We start from the raw sequence: 19,355 nt of genomic DNA, 5'->3' as shown, positions 1-19,355 counted from the left end.
ACAATGACTCCAGTCACTCGAAGCAAATGACTGTTAAAATAAAAGTAATATAAGTATGTAGAAAGTGGATGCCGTGGCGTTTTGTATTCGCACTGCTTGCTTGCTTTCCTTCATGAAAAGTTTTTTTGTATAACACACTACATGAAATAAACATTTTTACTTTTGTTTTAAAAATAAATTACCACTTACTTATTGATTTGGAAGTAAGACGTTTATCCACGACCAGTATAAATAAAAACAAATAAATATAAATATAGCGATTTCATTGCAAAATATGAGTAGACACTAATGTTTAAAACTCGCGATTTTCACTCATAATTAAAATACCACAAACGGAACTTATCACGCTAAACACACGACATTTAATAGGTATTTACCTCGACGTTTTAGTCACATTACAATGGCCGTGGTCACGAGTAGAACACTCGTGATAATAAACATGAGTAGGTATGTTAGTTGAAACGAAGCCAAGATGTGCCATAATAGGGAGAGCGCCCTTACCGCCGGCCGGCAAGCAGGCAGTGCGGCAGACACGTTCACCTAAACGCTTTAGGTATGAGCGGGGAAGCATCCACGACACCGCTCATACCAAATTATATTGTATTGTAACTAATTATAGATACAAATTTATATTAGAGCCCGCGCGGTCGGCGCTCGGCTGGCCGCGGGCTGCGAATCATGAGGCGGCTGTATGTACCTATACTGTACCATCAGCTACGTCGTTTGAACGAGCCAGCAAGCTGCAATCGGCCCCAGCACTACAAGCGAACAGGCGGGTTCAGCGCCGGCCACGCAGGCTTGGTTACAAAAATATGCAACAAAGTAATTTTAAGTAGGGTTTTAGTCTTATAACGTTCAAGAAATTGCAAATTGAACTTCGTTTCAAATTCATTAATGCATTATTTTCAAGTACAAATTTATTGATTATTTTATTTATGTACCTACGTTATATAATTTTTAAACTGTACATATGTAAAAACATAAGTAGATATTATCTTGTACACTTATTTATTTGTATGGTAAGACCGGAGTTTTGAAGCGCCCGTGCGGCTCTCGGCTCGCGCTGCTCAATACTTTAAGTATTGCAATGTCCAGTCAATTGTTTTTGTATATTTATCCATTATCCGGGTACCGGGTTGGTCTGTTATAATTTTATTTCGAGGCATCGTTATTGTATCGGTTCCTGGAGCGATCCCACCTATAGTTGACCAGTCATAGCGAAGACTGTTTAGAATTACGTTTGCTGTTAGTTTATTTTTCGTATCGAATAGCCCTTTGGTTTAATTTTGCATATAAATTGCACTATTCTAGTACCTACTTGTAACGCAGAAAGTTTTGTTAATGATACGAATTTCGTATTAAGGACCTCCTAATAAGAATAAAAATGTACGCTTTAAAGAAATTGAAATAAAAAATAACTCTTAAAGTAATAGATAGGTAGTTACAATAAGGAGTAGTTATGTATATGCGTGCATGGAGCGTCCTTGCAAGGAAACAAGCGCGCCGGGTGGCGCGCGCCTCGCCCGCGCGTTGTCGGCGCGGCGCGCGGTTCCCGCGCACAGACGCATCATTAGTTCACACTTAGAATGTAAGATACGTATAACAACACTCCATAGATGTTTTTTTCTAACATGGTTCGATAGGCAACCCCAGCCATAGCATTACACTTAGAAATAATAGAGTTGACGATTTGTGCAATATAATACGTTAAAAAGTGCTCAATTTTTTCGACTGACCAACTGTAATATTTACTTAATAAAATTTTGAGCCACGATGTATTTTGCACGAATTTATGCTTCGGTGTAGGTTATTTTTGCGTTGCTGGCTGTCCTGTGGAGTTCGGGCGGTGGATCCCCAATCACCACACCAGACTGATCCGACCAGCCCCAAAATGTGTATTGTGAATGCTACTATGAGCAATAGATATTCACGCAGAAAACGTACATCTAGTACACTTACAAACCACAGTCAATTTTGAAATGTTAATAATTTTCACTTTTGTGAATACATGCATTTTTTAATTTTTGAGTACTGTATTTTTTTGTTTCTCGATATTTAGAGACAAACACTACTACTTTGTGAAAAGTAGGTACTTAATGTAAATTTTTCTTCACCATTGATCAGACTTCCGACAGAAGTTTAGTTTTTATAGTCTAACGTTTAATGGTAACGAACGCTACACAAATATGAAAAAAGGACTGTCTGTTGGGCGTCACGGTGCAGCTTAGTGTGAACGACCTCCAATTTGTCTTCGTGCTTGCTGGTACAAATGAATTTGATCAACAGCCTACAAACGTGTAGACGGAGGCATGGTACATAATACATTTTTTAAACATACGTACCTACACTTTATAAGTAAACCTAGACATAGCTCAAAACCATGTGATATCTAGTCTTTTCCATAAACCCTCTAACCGATGTTCTTAATTCGTTTACTTGTAATTATTGTGCACTTATCAACATCACGTTTTCCTTCTTTATTTGTAATGAAGGCCTATTTACAGTTATGTAATATATTATGGACCTATATCTATGCCCACATAGCCCCGGAGCAAACAGCCGATATGCAGCATATGTTATCTCTAGGTAAAGGTATCGCTATTGGGCACTAAGACACCTAACTTAACGCAGAGCACACAACTTCAAGACTTAATATTTTAATTTTATAAAAAAGTATATTGAAGTCACGGATAGTAGCATTTTCGAAGCATAACCTAAAAGTCATTCGATATTTCTATAGACTAAAAAGAAAAAGATAGCAATATATTAGAATAGTGTAACTAAATCGTATATATTGCGTTGGCATTGGTAAAATGTAACGCGGTGATGACGGGGCACCCCAAAATAAATAAATAAACAATTATGGCATATTGCACGATATCTCAGCACAATAAATGTATTATTATTCAAAATATCATCCCAAAAGCACGAAATTATGGTAGGACCTCCAACAAACCACTGTAAGAGTTGACATAAGAACGAGTGGAACATCAACTTGCACAAGCCACGTTTTATAAATTATCGAAATAACCATTATTTTTGTTTTAGTATATTTTTAGTTTGTAAGTGTTGAGATCATGTGTTTACTGTGTAAGCACAAAAGGATTCAATTCAAAAATAAATGCTATAAGTAACTATGTGTGTTATTTATCCATTTTGCCACCTGGTACGAAACAAACTAATGTCCAACTAATGCTAGGAAACCGAACCTTCGGCCGCAACATGCTTTTGAAGCCGAAACCTGCCAAAACCGAAACCGAAACTTCAGTCCGACACTACTAACAACCAATGCTCTCAAAGATTACAATTTTTCGTAAGCCTGTGTTTTGTCAAAATTTCAAAGATTTTTTTTACTATGAGAGAGTGGCAAACGAGCATACGGGTCATCTGATGGGAAATGATATGGTAACTACCGCCCATGAGTACCAACAGCTCAAGGAATCATTGGTCTATTGCCTACCTCAATCACGATCGATTGGTCTATCACGATGAGGCAGCACATTCAGCACACAGAGAGCGTAAGATGATAAAAAAAAAACTCATTATAAAAATTGTAATGTAAGTATAAATTTGAGTATCACAGTTACAATAAATTGCCCTATTTATTAGCCTATTTATCAGTCTAAATAATGTTCCCTTATAAATATTTTACGCTTTTTTTACAGAAGTCGGGTCTCGTGATCTGTAACAAAGAAAAAAAAATTATATACTTATTCAGAGCACCTAATAACAAATTTCAATAATTATTCCTGTTATCAGTATAATATAGAATAGTGTGCATCATTAGGCATCAGTCGGGAAAAGAAGACAAAAAGGTAAATCATCATTTTAATTTCAAATATCACAATGACGTGGTTAATTGAAACTGATATTTTATAGTCAAAATACCATATACGGGACTTAACACGCTATTTTTACACAAGTAATATTTACCTCGACGTTTCGGCAACGTTACAGTTCCCGAGGTCACGAGTAGACTGAAATGTGGGGTGTCAAGTCTGCCTAGCAGCGCGAGTTCTTCGAACTACCCGCACTTGATCCCTAATAGTACCGGCACTCGTATCACGAACTACCCGCACTTGGTCACTTTTATTATTCACCTTATAAAACCGACACACAACACTAACAACGTCCGATCGTCCCTCCGAACATTTATCCCTACGCCGACACTTATTAATAACAGGATTCCACGAAGATGAAAGCTTTTATACCCATCGTCCCGGTTGAAATTCTTATGCTTTTTTATTTCAACTGCTTCACGTACCATTCTTGAGTAAAAATGACGTTCCGTGGACAGAATTTTGGGATTGCGAAGCTCAATCCAGTGGTTTGGGTCAAGGAACACATTGCAGCTGTTAAAAATTGCCAGGTAAACAAGTCAGCCATAGCCGAGCATTTGTTGGAGTCAGGGCCAAACCACTGGATTGAGCTTCGCAATCCCAAAATTCTGTCCACGGAACGTCATTTTTACTCAAGAATGGTACGTGAAGCAGTTGAAATAAAAAAGCATAAGAATTTCAAACGGGACGATGGGTATAAGCTTTCATCTTCGTGGAATCCTGTTATTAATAAGTGTCGGCGTAGGGATGAATGTTCGGAGGGACGATCGGACGTTGTTAGTGTTGTGTGTCGGTTTTATAAGGTGACTAATAAAAGTGACCAAGTGCGGGTAGTTCGTGATACGAGTGCCGGTACTATTAGTGATCGTTCGAAGAACTCGCGCTGCTAGGCAGACTTGACACCCCACATTTCAGTCTACTCGTGACCACGGCAACTGTAATGTTGCCGAAACGTCGAGGTAAATATTACTTATGTAAAAATAGCGTGATAAGTCCCGTATATGGGTATTTTGACTATGAGTGAGAATCACGAAAGTTTAAAATGTGATATTATTATGTATGGAATATTCTCCATATTTTTTTTTCAATACTCTTACTAAGAAAAATCAACTCACCCTTTAACAATACAGCAAAACACAACTATAGGACACGATGTACATTTATACATGAATGTTTGTTCAGAAAATGATTACTACCGTTGTATACAACTTAGTATGAATGAATCAATGTGACAATTTCTAATCAAGGCGTAAAGAGAGGTATGTTTTGTCAGATATTCCACATTTACAGTAAGTAGGTAATTTTTATAACTAACATATTTTTCTCAGGTAATTAATGCAAAAATAACTAGTGCAAACCACGAAAATAACTATGTTTTGTGCATTAACCACGAAAACTAATAGTGATGTGAAGCTTTTAAATTTCTCACAGTAAATAATTTTTGTTCATTTTAATGTTTAGGGGTTATAGCCGAAAATTAAATCGTTTTTTCATTGACATTACATTAAAAACAATCATGGTCAAATTTCATGACTCTAAGCTGAATTTCAAGATTTTATCCCTACATCGGATAAAAAGTATCCTATTTGTTGTCGCCAAATTTCATATCCGTTTTCAGCGTGAAGAAGCACAAACTTTCACATTATAATATTAGTAGGATTAGTCTATAGTAGGAAGTAGGATAGTAGGATAGGATTAGAAACCTTTATAACCTTCATTAAATAGTGTAACTTAACACAAATAATTATATCTACATTTGCAGAGCCAGCCATAATTATCGGTAGGTAAGGTTGGTTCAGTCAAATAATTAATTTTGTTGGTACTAAATTTCCAGAGACTCATAGAAATTCTAAATTTGACAAATATAAATTTTCGTCTTCCAATAATTCTATAAAATAAACATATTTACACAACAGTGGTGAGCTCATTGAATGTGAATATATCGGGATCAAATGTAAGTAACTAAAGTAAGTGAAAAATGCTTTTTACACAATTGATTTTTCCATTGAATAGTACTTTAGTGCAAACCACGAAAATAATGTTTTTTTTTTCTACAGTTAAATGTTTTTTAGTAGGTATATATAGTTATGAAATTCATGTATTTTTATCAATTCTTGAGTAGTTCCAGCTCCAAATTCCAGTCCTCCTGAAGCCAGCCAATTTCCATTCTGAAAATAATACAGAGTTTTTGTATTATTTTTGAAGCACAAAATTTTATATTTTCGACGAATTTTATCATCAGATAAAATGGTGTTCGTCATTATATATCTGTCGGGAAAAGAAGACAAAAATAAAATATATCATCATGTAAATTAAAAATCTCTAAGTATTCAAGGTCAAAGTCATAATATCTTCATTTAATTTAGGCTATGACAAGCACTTTGACCGCCACGGTCGGTAAAACACGACAGCTGAAAAAAGTGCCATAGTGGCCATGTCGGCATTTCGTGGCGCATAAGGAAAGATTTTCAGAAAAAAAAAATTGACAGCTGTGGCCGACCATGGCGGTTAAAAGGTTAGCACCTTCCATATTCATTTACCTTCAATAATTTTGCAAGGGCTGCCTCTGAGTTTTTAAAGGCCAAGGTTTTCCATGTCTCATCTGTAACAAATAATAAAAAATTGATCACCTTATTTGTCTCGTAAAATATACTTATTACTAATTACAAATACACATACACATTGTATTGATTCCGATTTTCGTAAAGGGATTAACAGATCATATCAATTTGTCGTTTAAAAGATAATCAATAATTAAAATTAATTTAGTACATGCGGTAAAACAGTGTAAAAGGTTTATAAGTGATGACGTAATATTACTGTTATTAAATTATTTTTTATTCATACATATTTGGGAAAAAGAAGGTTAAAAATGTGCGTTTATTTGATGTATCTCTTATGTATCAAGTCATGTTACTCTTCAAGTTTGTGTATTTAGCAATTTGATCTTAACTAAATACACCACATTTTTATTGGTGCGACAAGGTAAAAGTATCTGGGCATAAGTAAGTTCTTTGTACAATCGATGTTTTATTATGTTACTAGCATGTAGTTAAAGCACTTTACATCACACTTGCTCGTAAACAGTGTCGTAACATGCTGGCTATCTTGGTTGCAAGTAGCAACCCCCCAAATAAAACCCTCGACCTTTTTTCTTGTCATGAAACCCAACGTCGGTAAATGAGTCATCGCCCGAGAACGCAGCCTAAGGTATCGGAAATTTTTGTAAAAGTAATATTTACTTTCACAATTTTACTTGCAAATGTGATGATAACCTTGTGTGCCGCACGGGCGGTACTGGAATTACGAACATCGACTTATTAAAGCCCTCAGTCTTCTAACAGAACCTCGTTAGTATTCCTCACTTACCGCCCTTAAGACACAATGTACACACACAATGCTCTCTTTTTAAATGAATTAATTTTAAATGTAAATAAAACTTATGGGGTCCTATTTAATTTATTGAACGTTAGTCTATGAGCTTACAATAATTGTACAGTCACCAGCACCAATATCTGACACAACAAGCGTTCATAAATATCTGATACGACTCTATTTCTAGAGCCGGAAGGACGTGTCAGATATTTTTGCACGCTCCGATGTGGCAGATATTAATGCTGGTGACTGTACCTACGACGTTTAACGGAACCACAATTGTTCGGACGCTGTTATGCAATAGTGTGTCAGTCAACCCTGATTAATTCTGCAATACAATGTCAACCCTTCGAAAATAATTTTAACAGTTGACATTGTATGTATTGCTAAATGACAGTGGGTTGACTCAGTATTGCAAAACAGCGTCCTTACTATGTACTTGTTCGTAAACTAGTAAGTACTGGTATAATTTTCCTCCGTTTCTCACCTCTACAAATATTGGCTCTGTGCACGACATCAGCGCCACCTAGCGTCTGCAACTTTGTTGGCTCTGAGGCTCTGACGTTTTGAAATTTCATCGCGACATTGTGATTGTGACAAAAATCAAACTTATCACGTATTATAATTCATAATACAAAATTACTGTGATACGTACCGTCATTTGGGTGGACAAAGGGTGGTGAATTCAATTTTAGTCATTAAAATTAAATGAGGTAAGTAAAATTTATTCAAAAAGTGTGTTTTATTTTGGTTGTCAGTTTGTTTACTTACTTCATGTTTAGTTGTACTTTTACTGTAAAACAAAAAGTTTAAGCTACTTTAATGGTTTCTTTAAATAGTAGTAAACATTATACAATTTTATTGTTATAGTATCGTTAGTAATAAATTAAAAATCGTTTTCAGATCGAAATAAGTATCATTTTGAAGACCGGGTTTGTGAGTATCACTCACAATATAACATTTCAACCACAAACCGTTTCAAAAGGAAAATTGTTGGTAACTATCTACTGGACATGTCCGGGATGTAACAATGGACAGTGTTGAATAATTCAAGCTGGCATCATAAGACAAACATCTATTAAGTAATAAAATTGGGCAGTGAAGTCTAAAGAAATTGCTTTGTTATTAACAGGATATGACAGATGACAGAGCCTACATTATTTCTTCGTTTAGCATGAGCGATGCGAAAGATTTAATTACCCCCACCTAGTACTTACTTCGCACCCAGCGAATACGGCATTACTAGTTCTAGTAAGTAGTGGTAAATCCTGTTTCATATACTGATAAACCCTATTAGGTACAAAACTTGAAGTTAGTAGCGGAAGACTAGACTGCCCAAAAATACTGTTCAGAATAGGCTTTGGCTATACGCTACTAACTTTATCCCGCGGCTTCGCACTCATCAAATAAATTAAAATAAGTTGCTCTCTATCCCGTGGGAATTTCGATAAATCCCTTCTTCAAGTGCTAGCTTCAGTGGTTTAGGCTATGCAATGTTTATCAGTTTAATGCTCGTTACGGCAGACAGATTGATATTATTTTAGCTCAAGAACCGATGGATGATATCAGTGTTAGGCACGATGTGAGTGTGTTATGTGGAAATAAGTATAAATTAATAAGTGTTTCACAAATATCTGAAATATTTTTCATGAAAACAAGCCACCTTTTGTTGGGAGCAAATTGCCTAACGTGAGAGGAAAACCAATAAATAAATAAAGCAGCTTGTCTTATGTTATTTTAACGGAGATAAAAACAGGAGTGATCGTACGTATATCATCATTTGAATACAATGACCATGAAATAAGAAAGTATATTAATATAAATAATTGCGTGACAGTACAATAATCTGTTAGTGATGTCCTGGTAGTCTGGCTAGCAGGGCTACTACGAAACTCGAAACTCGAAGTTCGTGTCGTGCGGTCCCTCTGACACTTATAATATTTAATACGAGAGCGAGAGGGACGGTACGATACGAACTTCGAGTTTCGTAGTATCCCTTCTGGATCGTCTCCGCAGGACCGAACTCTTCACCGGTTAACGCATTCACTGCCACCGACGCACATATGCGTTTTCGGAACTTCGCCCTGTGCCGCTGTCATAATAATATTATTCATACATTTTGAACGCACACGTGCGTCGGTGGCACCAGTGGAAGTCAGGTGGCAGTGATAATGCGTTAATGGCATATCTACTTGAAATTTGGTATGCAAATGTAGTTAGGGTGACATTGCAAGTACAGTGAACACAGCGGCGGCCTTGCCCATTGCGAGGCTCTTTGTCCTTCGTGAAAAGTATTTATTTAATGCGAAAATATAAGTTAAAAAAAAATATTGTTTTAATTTGCTTGGTTTGTTGCGCGAGGCCCCGGGCGATTATCCTGTTCGCCATCCCCTAAGGTCGCCACTGAGTCAAAAAAAGTACAGTCAGCAAAAAAGCTAGTATTAAAAATGATTTTTTTACCTATTACATGCATCTAGGGTATTTTATTAGCACGATCGTTCAAGTGTATACTTGTACAGTCAATGATTTTATTGTTTGCCCGAAATTTATATGCTACAATTTCATTTGCCCGAAGTTCATATGTTCATATGCCCATGAGTCAAAAAAAAGTACAGTCAGCAAAAAAGCTAGTATTAAAAATGAATTTTTTACCTATTACATGCATCTAGGGTATTTTATTAGCACGATCGTTCAAGTGTATACTTGTACAGTCAATGATTTTATTGTTTGCCCGAAATTTATATGCTACAATTTCATTTGCCCGAAGTTCATATGCCCAAATGTTTCGTTTACTAAAAAAAATATTTGATATATTCTTATTTTCTTATTTTCCCGAAAATTTGATGCCATAATGATATGAATGCAATACTTATTATTTTGTATATTATTAAGTGCAATAATATTATTTAATAGAATATTCAAACGCCATACTAAATAGTGATATTAACAACTTATATTACGATTATTGATTAAAATTGCTTTTTTCTATTACCTATTAATCTATATATTTTCTTTATTAACCGGGCTGCTATGAAAAAGAAAACTAATTTTTTGTCTCACTAAATGGCGCACTGTTGCTGTTATTACGGGCGTGAAAACAAAGTTTAGACTAAAATCATATTTAATACACCTCAAAACCGTACCATAAAAATATCGAGCATGCCACAGTGTTGCATAGTCCCCGTTTTGTTCGGAAAAAAGGGAGGACAAAGGTTTCCGAAAGACAAAACTGTCTCAAAACACAGACATTCATTGCCCCGGAACGCATATTTGTCATAATTAATTTCAAATATTGCGAAATATTCACAAAATTATTCTATTTATAAATATACCCGCGTAGCTCACCCAAAAACTATGAGATTTGACATTTCGGAGACCTCATGCTACACTAGCGCCTCTAGTGGCGAATTCATACGCGATAGCCCTCATTCAAAGGCTTGTTTGACGTATGGGATTTATCAGTATATAGTGTCGATAATCACTATTTACATGGATGGCAAACGACATTATGGCATGTGATACTTATGTATTACAATGATTATGAGAAATAAAATTATAGAAATTAATATTATGGGAAACAAAGATTCTGTCATTTGATTAATATGGTAAACAATGAGTAGTGCAAATGAATTTACGTAGTCGGTCCCAAAGTTCTGTCTCTGGCACATTATTTTTAAATTAAGAACATGATTTTAAGAAAATTTGATTGAATTCCATTTTTGAATGTTTGACAATTATTTTAAAACAAAAAAGTCATTCGCTGCAATTTCTCACGATGGAGTGGACATTGAAAGAAAACCGAATAGCTGTTTTAGCATTGCACCACTGTGGGCACTCGCCAAGTACCATTTTCAAGTTGCTCAAAAATTTAAATATAACGCTTAGGTTTGTGTGTCGTACTATTGATAGGTACAATGAAGTCTCCAGTGTTGAGGACAAGAAAAGAATCGGCCGGCCTCACTCCGTACGAACACCAGCAGTGATCAAAGCGATCAAGGCGCGCATAGCAAGAAATCCTGTCCGAAAACAGAAGTTGATGGCTTTGCAGATGGGTGTCAGTAGAAAAACCGTCAAAAAGGTTTTAAACGAAGACCTACGCCTACGATCCTACAAAAAAAGAGTGGGCACTTACTTAATGCCCCTCTAAAAACAATAAGGCTTAAAAGATCCCGGAAGTTGTTAAAGCGGTACGCGAAAAATCGACACCGTGATATCTTCTTTACAGACGAAAAGATTTTCGATATTGAAGAGAAGTACAATAAACAGAATGATAGAGTGTAGGTACGCTAGGAGCTCTGAAGAAGCAGGAGAAAGAGTTCCGCGGGTGCGACATGGGCATCATCCATCATCAGTGATGATCTGGTTGGGTGTATCTTATTACTGGCCAACTGAGGTTCATTTTGCGAAAAAGAGGTCAAAATCAGTGCGAAAGTGTACCAAGAGACGGTTTTGGATAAGCATGTCGAAGATCTGCCCAACACGCTATTTACAGGACATCATTTTGTGTTTCAGCAGGATTCTGCGCCAGCACACAAAGCCAAGACCACTCAAGCCTGGTTTGACCGTGAAAACATCGACTTTATAAGACACGAAGATTGGCCTTCCTCCAGTCCGGACCTTAATCCTCTGGACTATACAATTTGGCAGGTCTTAAGAGGGGAAGGTCTGTGCTAAACCCCATAAACATTTGGAGAGCCTGAAGTCATCTTTTAGAAAAGCAGTCGCTGTAATAGGCATGAAAATGGTGCGTGCTGCGATAGACGACTGGCCGCGCCGATTAAGGACCTGTATTAAAAAACAAAGGAAGTCATTTTGAATAATTTTAAGTAATTTTAATTCTTTATTAAATGTACTTTAAATTGGTATATAATTAATTAAAAACTGACTGGTACTTTTGTTTTTATCATTATTTTCATTTGTGACAGAACTTTGGGACCGACTACGTATAAGAAACAATATTATGGCAGTTGAATATAGCACATGTAATTCGGGCAAGTAAAGGTATACCGATTTTTTCATTAGCCACAAAGAAAAAGTCATTACGATTTTCCTTGTTAATTAATGCGATGTCACTATTAGGTTAAGAAAACGAAATTGAAATGTTATAGAGCAAAGTTAAATTTTATCCGCTCCCCCCCCCTCCGGAACTAGCGTCATCCCCCCCCCCCGCGCTCTCGAATATGTCGCGCGGTATTTTCCATTTTAAAAGAAAATCGTACAAGATACATAAAAAGTGTGTAGGAACGAAATAATCCTTGATGAATTCACTATAAACCCTTCATACATACAAAAGCGATATCACTTATAGTTTCAGCGCAATCCTTTACCAAATATTACCTTTTTTTATAATTAATCGATTTTTTCTGCTAAAAGGTTAGTTCTTAACTTCACACTTTACCGCCATGATATGTATGACAGAAGTAAAGAATAGAATAAGTATTTTCTTTATAAGGTACTATCTGTCATCTTGTAATTATTATCTTTATGATAATTTATTTATTTATTTGTTGCTGTTTATCTCACTTATAATTTATTTATTTTGGACGTATATTATATGTATGATATCATTATGTATGTATTCGTAGATGTATTTCTGTTACGTTTAAATTTTCTGATCTACTTTTGATGCACCACCTGTTATAAACTAGTCCTTCCTTCTTTCTGTAAAAAAGGTTGCCTGGAAGAGATCGCTCTTTAGCGATAAGACCGCCTATTGCTCACCTTGTAATTTTTTCTCTGTGTATCTGTTTTCTGTATCGCTTACTATGTCTGGTGTACAATAAAGAGTCTTTGTATTGTATTGTATAATATATTTCTGAACTGTTCCATTTACCGTTACCGTTGCTATGCTAGTTTTATGGCTTTTTTTTATGGCAAGAGGCTGCGCACGATCGGGACAGATGGCGTGCTCTCGTTTCGGAGGCCAAGACCCTCTTTGGGTCCCTGAGCCAAATTAGTTAGTTAGTTATGCTAGTTTTATAATTTAATTCATTGTGCTATTCAGCGAAATATAAATATTCGTACTGGTTAAACGGTGTTACTTTAAATACCATTAGACTCTCATATGTTTTCTGTAATCTATAGGTATAGAACTATTTACTGTATTAAAAAAAAATAGGTCCTACTGGGCTTTTACGATATAAGGGGCGGGGAAATGGTCAATTTTCACCTATTTTCTTAAATATCTTCAAAACTGATTAATTCAAAATAATGAAAAATATGTATTTGAGATTTTCATAATGTACCCTTTCATTTGATATATATGTCACACGATATATGGTCTGTTTCTTAATTCGAGATACTAAAATGACGATTCATGCGTTACCTGTTTTTTGCGTCTCATAAATAGTCACGTGCCGCAACCGGTTATCACCGAAAGATTTTGTAGGTACCTATGAACATATGTATGTATGTCGTAAAATATCAAGATATAAACGGATCCGTGATGTGCTAACATGTAGGGCACTTAGGACATTCTAGAAAAGGTAAAATAGGTCTAATGAAAATGCGACCGTTTTGGAGGTATTTCGACTTTTTATAGATGTTGATGTTTAAGTTTCAATTTCATTTTAAGTAAGATCCGCCGGCCGATCGGTCCGTCTGTTATATCCAATTTGCTCCGAAACTACTGGACCGATTGAGTTGAAATTTGGTTCACCTATATAAATTGATGACCCAAACACGGATGTGTAATGTAAATAAATTAATTTTAAACGTGGGGGCCAGTTTTGGTGGGTGAATTAGAAAAAAAAACAAGCTATATGTATATAAACTATACCGTGTGACATATCAAATGAAAGGGTATATTATGAAAATCTCAAATATATATTTTTCATTATTTTAAATTAATCAGTTGCGAAGTTATTTAAGAAAATAGGTGAACATTGACCATTTCTCGCACCTTATATCCCAAAAGCCCAGTAGGGCCTCATCATCATCCCAGCCTATATACGTCCCAATGCTGGGCACAGGCCTCCAATTAAAAAAAAAAAACAGAAAATAGTTCTATACTATAGATTACGGGAAAACATATGAGTCTAATGTTATTTAAAGTAACACCGTTTAACCAGTACGAATATTTATATTTCGCTAAATGGCACAATGAATTAAATTATAAAAATAGAATACTTAGCAACGGTAAATGAAAGAGTACAGAAATAAATTATACCTTTTTATAAAGAAAATATTCTATTCTTTACTTCTGTCATACATATCTTGGCGGTAAAGAGTGAAGTTTTTGAGAAAACTAACCTTTCAGCAGAAAAAATCGATTAATTATAAAAAAGTTAGTTTTTGGTAACATATTGCCCTGAAACTATAAGTGATATCGCTTTTGTATGTATGAAAGGTTTATAGTAAATTTATCAAGGATTATTTCGTTCCAACACACTTTTTATTTATCGTGTACGGTTTTCTTTTAAAATGGACAATACCGCGCTCCGGGACATATTCGAGGGCGCGGGGGGTGACGCTCGCCCCCCTTGGGGGTGATTACTTTGCTCTATAACCTACATCTCCTGATAGATAAGTCTTCCATTAATTTTGCCAAATTTTCAGCTAATTGTACTGAACTATAGACGCTATGAAATGGTTCCATGATGGCTTATGAAATAAAGTCCTTGAGCAGTGACTGTACATGTAAGTTGTTGTTTCAAAAACTGCCAACAATATTTAGAACACTTTCTGGTAGATTCTGGCATTTAAAGATTTTTAGTTTTCTGAGCCATTTTTTTTTATTACTTCACCATGGTGAAATTCACCAGTACCTATTTAGTAATTGATGAGTGCTAGATTACTATTGTAAAGTGAAGCATACATCCATAATATAATAGGTCAAGCGATGGCAAAATACTGGTTTGACAACATTAGTGAAACAGGAAAATCAACAAGACTTACACGAAATAATGATGAACAAGTACCTACATCTGTAAACTTGTAGATTCTAGGGAGCTGCTAGCTAAACAAGCAATTGCCTCTGCGGCCAGAAATTCCTAAATTCTTTTAAATTGTACGTAATTACCTTATGAAAACCAGCCCGCCACATCTAGCTGAATACGGATACCTGTAAATACAATATTACGCTTTAGCTGTTGTTATTAACGGTGATTTCACCTAGAAAAAAAAAATAGTTAAGGCTCACGGCTTCGGTCTTTAGTAAGGATAAAGAGTGGGGCGCAAATATCTTTTAACGTATAAATTGCGAAAAAAAAAATCTATCTAGTTCGAGTTTAAACTGTAAAAAAGAATCTACAGTCCAAATTCCAGTATTCTAGACTCGGTAGTTTCGGCTGCAAGTTGATAAATCTTTTTTGTAAGTATTTGAGATTAAAGATTTTAAGTTCTGTTGTTGCAGTCAACATACAAGTCATACCTATTTAATATAGCAACAAATAAATAGAGACTAAAATTAGTAGGAGGGTAACGTGAAATTCTAAGAACAAAATCATTTTAAACTAAGCAGATTTTCAGAGCAAATAGTTTCATGTCATCAATATTTATAAATACAACGTACCTACTTAATCTTTTTGAGTTCCGTTAAAAGCCATGGTGGTCTAAAAAAGCCGTGGTGATCTAGTGGTTTGACCTGTCGCCTCTCAAAGAGAGGATCGTGGGTTCAAAACCTGGCTCGTACCTCTTGAGTTTTTTTTAAATTCATGTGCGAAATTACATTTGAAATTTACCACGAGCTTTACGGTGAAGGAAAACATCGTGAGGAAATCTGCACAAACCTGCGAGGCAATTCAACGGTGTGTGTGAAGTTCCCAAACCGCACTGGGCCTGCGTGGGACATATAGGCTGGGATGAACTTCAAGCGAACATTATTCACATTCCAGTAAAGTGCTTAACTAGTAATGTTTATGAAATCAAAAATAATAAAAATAACACGGTACAAGATATATAAATAAATAACAACGTTCTATAAATACCTATTAGCTGCCAACTAATTATCTTTTATTGGAATAGATCGATAAAAAAAAACCTTATTTGTAGCGCAACGCAACAGATTTTTCATATTATAAAATTGTAGGTAGGTAAAGACTGTCCACGATAAAATCCGGGCATGCCTGATCTGGTGTATCTTTGTATTGAATGCTAATTTTCAAGGAGCACTTTTTTTAAGTATTTAATGGTTATGAAACTTCATAATAAAAATATAATCAGAATAATAAAAAGTTGGGCGTCTGTGAGTTTTCGCTTTATATATTAGACTGTGCCTAAATTATATTGTACAGCGTCTTCTGACGGTCTTTTCTAGGTTTTTATGTAAAGTTTAAATATTATTTTAAAATTGGACAATCCACTTTATAGCTTGTAACATTGTCTTTTCAAGACAGCTAATATTTTTCGAATTGATTTCAGATTGAGATAGTTTGGAAGTGTTTTAACTTTGGTGAATTTGCCTTTTTGACAGAAAAATGCCTCTCTTTTAATAACTACTTTTGGTGCTTGGATTAGAAAGTTTTCCCGACTCCAAGTAGAAAACATACATCATGACTTTTATTGGAAAGATTATCCTAATGAGCGTAAAACAGCTTATGAAAATATAAATACAATTGTGGCATTGAAAATTTTGTTCATGCTTTAAAATGTCTGATATCAGTGAATGCGACGAAAATTGGACTCCGCCCGATATTTTAGATGCGGCAAAGGAAATGACTCTTAATTTATTACCAGCAAAGTGAAGGTCCTAGTTCTGGTTGCAATGCAGGTCATTCTCAATGGTTCTTGAACACATGATAGAGGATTTAATATATGAATGTAGATAAAATATTGTGTGCAACTGTACGTAATTAGTCCTTAAAACACTCATGTGACCCTTTTATGAAACTCGGCTACGCCTCGTTTCATGAAACCACACTCGTGTTTTAAGGACCTCTATTACGATTCAGTTGCATAATTAGCTATTAATATTTTAGGTATGCCAAGAAGCGTTAAACCTTTAGTCCTTAAATAGAGGTAGCTTGGGTTTGATGATATTTTCTGAGCTTTCGAAACTTAGGTAAAGATAGGGAATATTAAGAGAAGTCTCTTCGTGTCATTCTCCTCTCATGTGAAAACTAGGCAACAGAAATAGATGAAATTTTGTTAGTATGGACTAGACGTAATTATCTATCCCTGTGGTTTTTCAGATTTTCATATAAATGTGTAATATCAGAATTACAGGAGCTCAAAAGTCGACAAAAAAAAAGATGTCAACTTTGCACGAGATTTACAGATTAATAAAGCATTTTTACAAAAATCGGTCAAGTGCGAGTGCGAGCGACTCGCGCATGAAGGGTTCCGCACCTCCGTACAATGATTTAAAAACAAATAGTTCAGTAATATTTTTTTGTAAAAAATTCAAATACAAGCTTTTTTGCTGGCGGTACTTTTTGCCCCTGGCTACCAAAGTAGGTAGCCGTCAAGACGAATAAAATGAGACCAAAATCGATGCGGTAGTGTCGCTTTATTACAGAGCTCCTATGGCCAAAATCTAACTTCATCATCAGATCAGCTCTACGTCATAATAATATTGCGTTGTGATTTATACATGCGTGCAAAATTTCAGCTCAATCGATTGAAGATATCCACTTCAAATTTAAGTTGATATGTTAATTCCACCCGAACAAACATCTAGTTACATTACATTACAAGTTAATAAAAACTTATCACCAAAATGTAAGCACTAAGTGCAAGTTTTTGAATAAAGAACAATTTTAAATTCTCATCCTCTTTGGCTGTCGCCCTGTTGGAGACTGAATAGCGCTTTAGACTCTTGCCATGAGCCGCAACAAAAAAAAATTGGCTGTCAGTCAGCGCGGTTCATTCGCAGGAAATTCAGCGGACTTCGTATGTTGTTTAATTAAATAATAAGAAGCTCGACTAGTGTGAATAAATTTTAAACTGTATTATAAACCTTGTAAATAGTGTTAAATACTTAGTATGATTTTTTTTAGTGTAAAAAGCAATAGGCAAACAGTGATTATACGGTGTGGATTTGGCGAGCGCTTTATCAAAGTTGGCTTCATAGAGGTTTGTGGTTCATAAATTGCTTTATTAATTTTGCACAAAAACGAATAAACCACACAATTAGACAGTCACTACACTATATTATATTTATCGAAGCTTTTATAAAACATCATCAAAATCGCAAACTTAAAAGATAAATATTCAAACGACATAACTACCCGTTGCTAGGCGACTCGGTCGGCTTAGCAACGGCTAATAACGCCTGGCAACCAAAAACGCTGAAAAAGACACGTTTTTTGTATGACGACCCCCTTAAATTTGTAACTTTTTTTATTTTTTTGTTATAGCAGCCACAGTAATACATAATTTGTGAAAATTTAAAGTGTCTAACTTTTACGGCTTAAGAGATGGAGCCATGTGACAGACGGACAGACAGACAGCGGATCCTCAATAATAGGGTCCCGTTGGCACCCTTGGGGTACGGAACCCTAAATATAGAAAAAAAAAACACAGGCATAGAAAATATAATGAATATCTTGATTGTAAAATATCATTGATTTCTGTGCTATACTTTTCGTATAATATGAGGACAACGAAACCCAAAATTCAACCGCCCAAATCTTGAAAAGCCTACATCTATCTCGATATAAATTACGGACGTCGTTGCGGAAGGCATGGGGGGACGGCTGCGAGCGCTTATGTCACGAGCGATAAAGACAGCAATATCCCAAACGAATACCTAACGCGGCCGGCAGGGAAACTTCTCTTAAGTAGGGTCTTCTTCATGATTTCTTATTCAATTCCACTATAGGTACACTGGGTAGGCCAGGTTAGGTTTAGAACAGTAATTCGACGAATAGTGGATGGCTGCTCGTCGATGAAGCATGGTAGTTGCTTGTATAGTTCATCTAAGTTTATACGTCTTTACGATATTTTACGTCTGTACGATATTATACGTCTAGTTTTAATGAACAATGAACCAAATTGGCAAGCACCCTCCACGACGTGAAAAGGCATAATCTTATATCAACCAAGTGTGCTTAAAAAAATACACGTTGCTCTTCTTTTTTTTATGAGTTTAGTACTTGGGCGAATGAGCTTTGCTTAGAGTACTTCTGTTGTTAAATCGTGTTTTTGTTGTTGGACCACCATGCTGACGACAGGTCTATCGAAATTACCGATCTTATGACG

At 35.6% G+C, this 19,355-nt stretch overlaps 1 protein-coding gene and 1 long non-coding RNA gene across 3 annotated transcripts in view; both read right to left on the bottom strand.

Annotated features, from left to right (window-relative positions):
- Nucleotides 1-3,539: 3,539 nt before the first annotated feature.
- LOC141431981 (uncharacterized) lies at nucleotides 3,540-5,211 on the bottom strand. Its single transcript, XR_012451781.1, has 2 exons — nucleotides 4,955-5,211; nucleotides 3,540-3,682 (listed from the first exon to the last, which is right to left on the bottom strand). It is a non-coding gene; the product is annotated as an uncharacterized lncRNA (long non-coding RNA).
- Nucleotides 5,212-5,831: 620 nt separating this feature from the next.
- The window catches only part of LOC141431971 (protein no-on-transient A-like), a 49,166-nt gene continuing 35,642 nt past the window's right edge, over nucleotides 5,832-19,355 (bottom strand). The window contains exons 11-13 of one of the 2 annotated variants that reach the window (XM_074093303.1): nucleotides 15,235-15,276; nucleotides 6,380-6,441; nucleotides 5,832-6,007 (exon numbers count right to left, since the gene is read on the bottom strand). In XM_074093303.1, coding sequence (XP_073949404.1) covers nucleotides 15,259-15,276 — 18 coding nt within the window. In that variant the 3' untranslated portion in view covers nucleotides 5,832-6,007; nucleotides 6,380-6,441; nucleotides 15,235-15,258. The remainder of the gene's footprint in view (nucleotides 6,008-6,379; nucleotides 6,442-15,234; nucleotides 15,277-19,355) is intronic. The other variant, XM_074093302.1, reaches the window with a different exon arrangement.

This window comes from Choristoneura fumiferana, chromosome 10 (genome assembly GCF_025370935.1).
Source record: "Choristoneura fumiferana chromosome 10, NRCan_CFum_1, whole genome shotgun sequence".
Classification (NCBI taxonomy): domain Eukaryota; kingdom Metazoa; phylum Arthropoda; class Insecta; order Lepidoptera; family Tortricidae; genus Choristoneura; species Choristoneura fumiferana.
The sequence above is the reverse complement of the archived record's forward strand: the minus strand, read 5'-3'. Positions and strand labels throughout refer to the sequence as shown.